At 41.4% G+C, this 9,244-nt stretch overlaps 1 protein-coding gene across 15 annotated transcripts in view; it reads right to left on the bottom strand.

The window, feature by feature from the left end:
- The window catches only part of AFDN (afadin, adherens junction formation factor), a 93,749-nt gene that overhangs the window by 71,176 nt on the left and 13,329 nt on the right, over nucleotides 1–9,244 (bottom strand). For 12 of the 15 annotated variants that reach the window (XM_019659479.1, XM_019659482.1, XM_019659484.1 and 9 more), the window contains exons 5-8: nucleotides 7,158–7,315; nucleotides 5,366–5,477; nucleotides 3,984–4,151; nucleotides 1,121–1,165 (exon numbers count right to left, since the gene is read on the bottom strand). In XM_019659479.1, coding sequence (XP_019515024.1) covers nucleotides 1,121–1,165; nucleotides 3,984–4,151; nucleotides 5,366–5,477; nucleotides 7,158–7,315 — 483 coding nt within the window. The remainder of the gene's footprint in view (nucleotides 1–1,120; nucleotides 1,166–3,983; nucleotides 4,152–5,365; nucleotides 5,478–7,157; nucleotides 7,316–9,244) is intronic. The other 3 variants (XM_019659486.1, XM_019659493.1, XM_019659494.1) reach the window with 1 other exon arrangement.

Below are 9,244 nucleotides of genomic sequence, written 5' to 3'. Positions count from 1 at the left end.
TCACCAGAGAAGAGCGCAATGATGGTGCCAACTTGGGCCAGTGAAGCAACATCCTCCACAACTAGATTGAAGAACAAAACGACAGCAACTTGTCTGTTCTCCTTTCCCCAATTCCCCAGCACTGTTCCCATCCCCCCAATTCCCCAATAAAAAAATCTTTAAAAAAAAAAATCACAAAAAACAAAAACAAAAAAAAAACCCCAAACTCCAAGTTTGGTTAATATCCAATGAAAATCTGTATGATCGGTTTGGAGAAAATGCAACTACTATAAGATGTTAGAAGGTAAGCAAATTTTATATAGCATGGGGAAGTATTTGACTGCTATATTCAACATGCAAAAAATTAACATTTCAAATATAAAAACAGACAAAAGGAAGTGTTTCCATAAAACCAACTAGCTGTTGGTACTATTTCAGATGACAAAGACTGAGATGCACAAAATTTGAGAAATATATTCCAAGTAAGAAAGTACAGCATTCCTAACAAGAAGAAACGAGTACCAACCAAGAGAACAGCGAACCCTAACAACGATCTAAAACCTGGTCATGATGAAAGCTAGTGCCCTACAGAAAGGACCATAAACAGGAGTGGATTCCAAGTGTGTGGCCTGCTCTTTTCCTCCTTAGGAGTCTCAGACACATGGCCTCTGATTTGGGACACTTCTTCCCACCAACCGATGTCACTAGATTACCTGACAGTGGTCAACAAAATGGCCCCTCTTGTCTGTCTGTCTCTCCCACCCCCAACATTCTCCTTCTCTCTTCCCTCGGTCCCTGCCCCTCCTTCCCTTATTTCTTCCTCTTCCTAACCTTTTTGGGTGGAGGAGGGGAAGGGCAGGAAAACAGCGCCCTCCCTTCTTTAGTCCAAGTTCTCACCTAAGACAGCCTAAATACAGGAGCTGGACATTTTTGCAAAATAAGCTTCTATTACATTAAATGAATTCTGGAATGGCATACTTAGCAGATACGACTAGAATGACAGTACGTTAAATTCCTTATGATAAGTTATCTGCATCAGTTCAAAACCGAATGCATTAGCTACTTGGTGGTGACCACTCTTCTGCCCGGAGGCCGCTGGTGCTCTAGCTAACAAAGTAGGAGGAAGCATAGCGTTCATTACCTTCGGAAGTGTGAGAGCTGTAGTAGGCAGAGTGATTCCTTCTCCCTGGGTTACACACACATGCACAGGACCCAGGTGAAGGCAGCGTCAGCGGGACAGAGGCCATGCAGAACACGTGGAGAGGGGAGGAGGAGAGATAGAGAGGGTGAGCTGTAGTGAGACCACTCTCAGAGGCCGGAGCGTGGATTCCACCCCCCAGCTTTCAAAACTGTGAGGACAAGACGACAGTGCTGTGGGCACAGCGTGTGTTAGAAACCAGTGCAGACTGTTAGGGAACACCGAGCAGGAGAGCAGCGGTTAGTCAGCCGTGGAGAGACCACCACCCCACTCGGCTGGTCTTTCTGTGGAAAGGACACAGTCAAATCCAAAGCAGAGAATAAAATGACTTTTTACCCCCATTTCTACACAAGACAGTGTAAGCATACACCTGCATCGCAGAAACGTCCAGCACGCAACTCCAGGACCTGGCCCAACCTCCAGGATGATATGCTTAGCCAACCCCCTGGGCAGTGGAGAAACAGTCACATCCATTCACAGCACGTCAGCATTTATCAATATTCTCTGCGCGTAAATGGAAAATGAGTCCATTTCATTCAGCATGCTGACTGTGCCCAATTAATAACAAGGAAAACTGAAGGAGACAGCATGACCCATGAAAAGGACATGGCTGTGATGTAAAGCTTTGGCCCAGCACCCGGGCTGCCACAACTATTGGGCTATCGGAAAAGTCACAGCGTATTTTTTCTGTTTTTCATTGCAAAAACACACCATGACTTTTCCGACAGCCCAGTGTTATACCTGCTCGCCCTTTAGACAGCGGGAGGGGATGTGAGTCTGTGGACAGGTGAAGCTGCCCAGCAGGCAGGCCCGCATCCTCAGGGGGGAAGCCCGCTGGACTCGGCCCCCAGGACTCATCACACTGCATCATACTGATGGCTCTCGGCCTGACAGTCACCGGAAAGCAGCAGCCAAGTTCACCTTTCTGCCCACTGCCTAGCGTCCCACAGCAGCTTGGCGAATGCTGGCTGCAGGGAGAACGCCCTGACAGAAGGGGGTGTGTTCACAAGCACGTACCATATGCTGCCAACACTCAGTGAGAAGCAGTACAGGACTAATATGTACGTATCTAGACTCTAGGATCTTCCCACACCTACAAAAACTTTACATATTTCATCACTTTGGGGGCTGTAAGTATGAAAGAAGCAGTCAAAACAGCAATCCTCACTAGACTGTCAGGGGGTTTCGTCTGTTTCATTGGTGCTCTATCTCCAAGGCCCAGAACAATGTCTGACAAGTAATAAGTACTCAGTAACTGTTTGTCAGATGAATGAATGAATGAATTCTCATCCTTTCTCTGCTACCCACCCAAACCAACTTTCCATTATTCACTTGAAAATTATTCTAGGTCAGCTACTATTTATCAATCCTCTCTGAACTAATATAATACTCCTAAATCCTCAAAAATTTTGGTCTGAAAAAAACAATTAGTTTCTAGCATGTCATGAAAAATTTTAAAGAACAGATCTGATGCCCAAAGACCTTGAAAAATTTTAAGTTCAAAAACAAATGGCTGTCTGTCTCCCAGCTGTTACTCAGCACCTCTGACGACCAGGCACCAACACGCTCCCACTGTCCACACACAGTAATACTGGGACAGGTTTCCAAACCTAATGAGAAACCCAAAGCTTCAATGGCCTTTGTAGCCACACTAACAGACTCCTCACAAGCAGCTGCCCACCTCAAAGCCCTCAGATGTAAGCTGTATAAAACCACCACCTGTGGAGTACTGCCTTGCAAGGGAACCATGGCACCAGTCAGAGCAACACCGTTTCCTGTACCCACATAACCGAGTTGGGCCATATCTAATCATTAGGTACAATCTTGTAAATAGAAACAAACAAACACTGAAGACTCAAAGGAGAGAGTAATGTGGTTCCTGCCGAAGGAACAAGAGATTACACCTACATATGCAGTTTAACCTTCAGCTAACTTTTTCTGTACCTACTAATTGAGCTTCATATAAAAACAGTTCTGCAGGGAAGGGTGCAAGAGTCTACCTTCACACAGCGTTATAATCCAGGTCACATGTTACCATTTTAATCAAATAAATGAGAAAGGGTGTAGTTCAGCTAAATGAAAAGCAAATCCGCTGCCACACCCATCATACACATGCGGGTATGTATGGGACATAGGGACGCGTGTGCATAAAACGGTCCTTTAAGAATGCCCATGGTGCATTTCACTACCTGGCAGCTCACTTGTAACAACAGCTTTGGCTTACGAGAGCTCTCTAAGCAAAATAGAGGACTAACACGAAACAAACTTAGTCTATGATCGCTTTAAAGCCAAACAAACACCTTCCTCTTACAGGTGGATTTCTCAAATGCACTGTTAAATTTAAAGGCATTCTTTTCTACAACCATTCATACATCACATGGCGGTATGATAAAACACACACACACTTGCCTCTATTAAATCTGCCCAAAGAGGAGGACATTTCAGTTTGTCACTTTCAGGAGATTAAGTATTTTACAAGGTTATTTTGAGGGGGGAAAAAAAAAATTTAAAGGGAGTAGATCAATTAAACCTCTTCTTCAATCTCTATATTCACTATTTTAACTTTTTTCAATTTTGATTTCTATCTATGTGAACTTTATTTTTTTGCATGAAAGTATGTATCTTATGACCTTAAGGTTTTGGAGTTTTAAAATAAATGTCATCTCATGAGGGTTACTTTTTCTTTTTTTTAAAATAAATGGTCTAAAAAAGGTTGTGGGCCACCAAGAAGACTACTTAAATAAAATTCATTAGAAAGTATGAACAACACTTAAAGCTAAGAAATGACCATTCTTACAGTCCTCACCTGGGCTCAGCTCTACCAGGTAGGGCAGCTTTTCAGGCGGAAGTGCAGAGCCGTAGCCGGACCCCTCGGCTCTGTCCTTACCCTTCACGGGTTTCCCGTCCACGGGCTTCTTTGTTTTCCTTGGGATGTAGTCTGGCGGCCTCCTCTTCAATTGAAAGACTAAAATCCCTAAAGCAGTAACATCGTAAATTATGAACCAGACTCAAGTTAGTGTAGACGGCCAGCTGACTAGAGTCAACTAGTCAAAGATTAGTTACATTAAATACATTGTCAAGAAAATGTATTCCAGTTAACATCTCCCCAGGACTAACTGTGCGAAAGCTCACCCATATTATACTTTTACTCAATAGAGGAAATATTAGTCTCCTGATGGGTTCTGAGAAACTCTAGCAAGCAACTTATGAACGTTATTTTACATCACATGCTTGAAAAATAACACATCAGTTTAAGAATAAATGAATGTTTCTATTGGTGAACAACCCTATCATCAACCCTACTATCAATATATTCTCTCTCTCTCTCTCTCTCTCACACACACACACAAAACACAAGCACACACAAATACACATATACAAATATATTTTAGTTGATCTGACTTCAATTTAATTCAATTGAATTAACACAGAATTCAAAGGAATTTGACATTTAATAAATTAACTTAATACTGTCTAGAAAAAGTACTAAACAAGTGTACTTTTAAAACTGCCAATTTATATTCAAGTGCTGATAAATCTTTCAACTGGCAATAAATATTCAACTGGCAATAAATCTTTATGTCTTTATTAGTGCAAAGGCTTTCTACTGAGCAACAGTTAACTTAGAAAGTGAATCTGAAATCAAGAAAACTGTACTTCACCAAAAATATAGCTTTAAACTTCCACTGCTTTGAAAGAGGAAATGGTTTGAATAGTGAAAAGTCTGGCCTCGTTTCTGAACTAACTAAATGGATGACTGGACAATCCTTAGGGTGGCTGGTTATCTCCCCTATGATAACAAACCTGTCCCAGCACCGCCCAGTTCACCTGGTCAGCATAGGAAGGATCCCAAGACTGTGGACAGATAATGTGACCTTCCACGTGCTAACACAGGGCTAAAGTCTGGCTTCTTCAAGACATGCTACCCCCCCACTGTAGTGTGACAGTCTGTCCCAGGTCTACACGCGCGACTCACACAGGCTGAGTGTGGCCCTCGGAAGAAAGGGCCTGCCTAGGAACCGCCAAGCAGGTCTAATGTGGACACAGAACACTGTACAGCAAACAGCCGTCAAAAAATAGTGCCATGCACACTCGGGCACATCCTCTGATAAATTCAGCAACTGGTTATCAGGTAGAGAGTTAACAAATCATAGAAGAAATTCTTTAACAAATGAAATGACTCTTTACCTCTGTCACTTGGCCATTCCCTGAAGATTTGTAAAGGACACTCATCATCATCAAGGATAATTTCTTTAGCACCTTTTTCATCAGAATGTTGGGCTCCAGGAGGAAGCATAACCTAAAAATAAAAAAGAATTAACTGTGATAGCCCTAAAAAGTAAATTAATGTATTTAAGGGAAGAATTTATTGTTTCTGGGGAAAGAAGTCACTGTAAAATCAAACGGATCAAACACTATCAACAATTCTCACTAAACCATCAACAAAAGTGAAGGAAAATAGTTTCCAATAAAAAGCTTAGCCAGTTTGGGCAGTTTTTATTCACCTGCTTCTCTGGACCCCCAAAAGAACTAATCTGGGTTTTTGTGTTTTTTTTTTAAACAAACTTTTATATGGAAGGACAATGTGTAATGCTTAACTGGTAATTTCTTAACTTTTGCTCTGCCTTTATTCTAAGTTGGTATTAACACGAACCGAAACAGGGTTATAGAAAATATACGCAGCCAAGTCTCTGGCATCTAAACATCATTTTCAACCTACAGTTAATGTAATAATGTTATCTTAATAGACCTTACCACCCAACTGTCATCTGTTCATACACCAAATGGATTAGACTCTTCTAGAGAACCCTATTATTTCTGTCTACATTGCTTCGAATTACCATAAAAAAGTTCTTTATTATAACACACCCTTATATAAAGTAATCAATTTTTCTTCATAGCTTGTTGTATTAAATTTATCATCCTGGGCTTAGAATATACACTGCTTCAGGATCTGATATGCATTTATCTTAAGTCTCAGACTTGGGTCAGGTACCGCTCTAGACCCAGGCCCATGGACGCCTCAGAGCTCTCCGACTAGGCAATGGAGTTCATGTTCCCGTGATCCCTTGTGGCTAAAAGGCCTGATCCCCAACTTTCGTGTCTAGATAACACGCACTCATCTACCCACAACTCCCCCAGGAAGCCCTCTCCGACCTCCATTCTAGTTTAAAAGCTCCGTTTGTATTGTAGTTCCCATTCTGGCCTCTCCGTCTCCCTTTGTTACAAGCTCTTTTGAAGGCAGCTCTTATTTTTCTGCCCAGCATAGCATCTAACAAGTAAGAGAAACTTATTTATTGAATAATTAATTAGAATAGATATAAGAGTAGATTTATATGAAAGAGCTACATATTACATAATTTATGAGATGGCAAGCCAAGAAAACAAAGAATGTTGAATTCAAAGTTACAATAATAACCAGCTCTTGATTTGTATGGCCTAGGCCTGCAACAGAAACTGCCAAGGACATAACAAAACAGAAAACCAAAGCCAGGAGAGCCTCAAACGAAATCATCAAATGACCTCACAGGGACTGTCAAAGCCCAAAGAAGGCTCTCATATCCTCATGACCCTGATTGAGGTGTTCTTTCAGTCTCTGGTTTTCATCTGTAAAAGGAGGCAGAGTTACTGAAAGGAAAAAATATTATAAAGTTCATTCTTACATACCATCTCAAATGCAACTTTGTGGAACGGATTATTATTTAATAGATTTACATACACCAGGAGACACTCTTATCTGCAAGACATTATGAATGGCTATGAACCGTATCAACCAAATGCTGGTTAGCTCTGAATAGCAAATTGAAAATTTCCTTAAAACTTGAATCTTCATGCCATATCTTAGTAAAAGCCATATGAAAACATCATTAAGGCAGATTTTACTAAAATAAAGTTACCTACAGATGCACAATAACAACTGGAATGATACGTATCAAAATGGTAACAGTTATCCCTCGGTACTAACTCGACAGCTGCTTACCCGGGCAATGCAGTAATCCCTCGGGTTTTCCTTCTCCAGACCGTACTTCTCTAAAGCTTCGGCCACTGCGAAGTCCGCAGGGTCTGTCGTCGACAGCAGGATGGTCTTGTAGGGGATATTTGGTTTTAGACTATCTGCATAAATTCTCAGCGTCCCACCTGAAAAACACGAGATGTCCTTCAGCACAACTTTATTTTATCCGCTAACAGAGACAGCTAGTTTCCATCACCTAAGAAAAGGACAGCTCAGTCCCAGCCGCAGTGCGTGCAAAAATGGGTGTACACAACACCACCTTCACTTCCTGTGACATGGCATACATCAGCAGCAACCTGTTCATCTCGCGACACTTTGCTCCAGCGAGCATCCTATGTGACAAAGTCTACTTCCGTCCTCTCTTCAAGACAAAGAAGTGTTCATGATGCTGAACTCATTTCCACGATGGGTAATAGATGGAAAAAGGAAGCAACTCTAGAGTCTGTTGACAGTGCTGCTCTTTCTCCAACTGCTTTCGCCTTTCCTTACTTACACTCGTACATCATTATCTACCTATTTCCCCATTTTCTCTACTTCCTGATCATCTATCTGAAACTTAAATTAAAAACCCTGGTGAAAGTTAAATATTAACCCCACTGAATAAGATCAATTTAAAAACCTGAGCTAGGCATCAAGAAACCCAAGGTGCTTGGGTACTGAGTTGTTCCGAAAGGCAGTTGACAGGACAGCACGGGGCTCATTTTTACCTCCAGGCGCTGCATACCAGAATGGCACTTCTAGCTGTGGACTAATTTGGGGAAAATCAACCAGAGCAGAGTGATGTGGCTATCCAGAGGTTTTCTTTTTTGTTTGTATACACTTTTTGACGGAATCCTATGTATACGAGGTCGGACAACTCAGTTCGCGAACTCACCCTAGAAAAAGTGCTACATATCTCATTGCTGAACATCACTATGGTCACCTTCAAAGTGCTCCCCTTGGGAAGCTATGCTCTGACGCCAGCACCTAGTCTACCCTTCAAAGCAATTTTGGAACTCTTTTTCTGGAATGGCCACCAGAGCTGTCATCGTATTACTCTTAATGTCCTGAATGTCATCAAATGTCTTCCTTTCAATATTTCCTTTATCTTCGGGTAAAGAAAGAAGTCATTGGGGGCCATATCAGGTGAGTAGGGAGGGTGTTCCAATACAGTGCTTTGTTTACTGGCTAAAAACTCCCTCACAGCCAGTGCCATGTGAGCTGGTGCATTGTCATGATGCAAGAGCCATTAATTTTTGGCGAAAAGTTCAGGTCGTCTTTTTCTCGCAGCCTTTTCAGCACTTCCAAATAGTAAACTTGGTTAACTGTTTGTCCAGTTGGTACAAATTCATAATGAATAATCCCTCTGATATCAAAGAAGGTTAGCAATATCGCTGCAACAAGTTCGCAAACTTAATTGTCACACCTCATATATTATTGCCATTTTTTGTATCATAATTGGCTTTCTACTGATGATCTAAGATTTACTGGGTCTTCGGACAAGTCATGACATATACGTCTATGTTTTTTTTTTTCGGGAAGATTTTTTTATTTTTATTTTTTATTGTTAGTTTCAGGTGTACAAAACAATGCAATAGTTACCCTTTTCACCCTCACAAAGTAACAACCCCCCTCCCCCCATCTATTGCCCTCCCACCCCCGATATCATGCTTATCTATTACAATTCCATTGAATCCGTTCCCGCACTCTACTCCATGTCCCGAGGTTATATGTATATATAATTATAGTTGACATACAGTATTATTCAACATCAGTTTCAGAAATACAATGCGGTGGTCAGGCCTCTACAACTATGAAGTGGACTCCCCAAAAGGACATGGGTCCATCTGGCCCCCTAAGAAATACTTACAACATTATTGATTGTATTCCTCGGACTGTCTTTTTCTATCCCTGCAGCCATATTACAATTTACGTCTATGTTTTTCAAAGGTCATTTATTTATATAAAGAACAAAGATTAATCAGTGATATATTGCCCGTTTTGTTTGATAACCTTTTGCCACCTTTCAGTGAGCTTCATAATTCCTCGTTCATAGAAGAACCTATCTTTCCTTG

The sequence above is a fragment of the Hipposideros armiger genome, unplaced genomic scaffold (genome assembly GCF_001890085.2).
Source record: "Hipposideros armiger isolate ML-2016 unplaced genomic scaffold, ASM189008v1 scaffold_299, whole genome shotgun sequence".
In the NCBI taxonomy this organism is placed as follows: Eukaryota; Metazoa; Chordata; class Mammalia; order Chiroptera; family Hipposideridae; genus Hipposideros; species Hipposideros armiger.
Note: the sequence above shows the minus strand (reverse complement) of the source record. Positions and strands in the feature narration are given on the sequence as shown.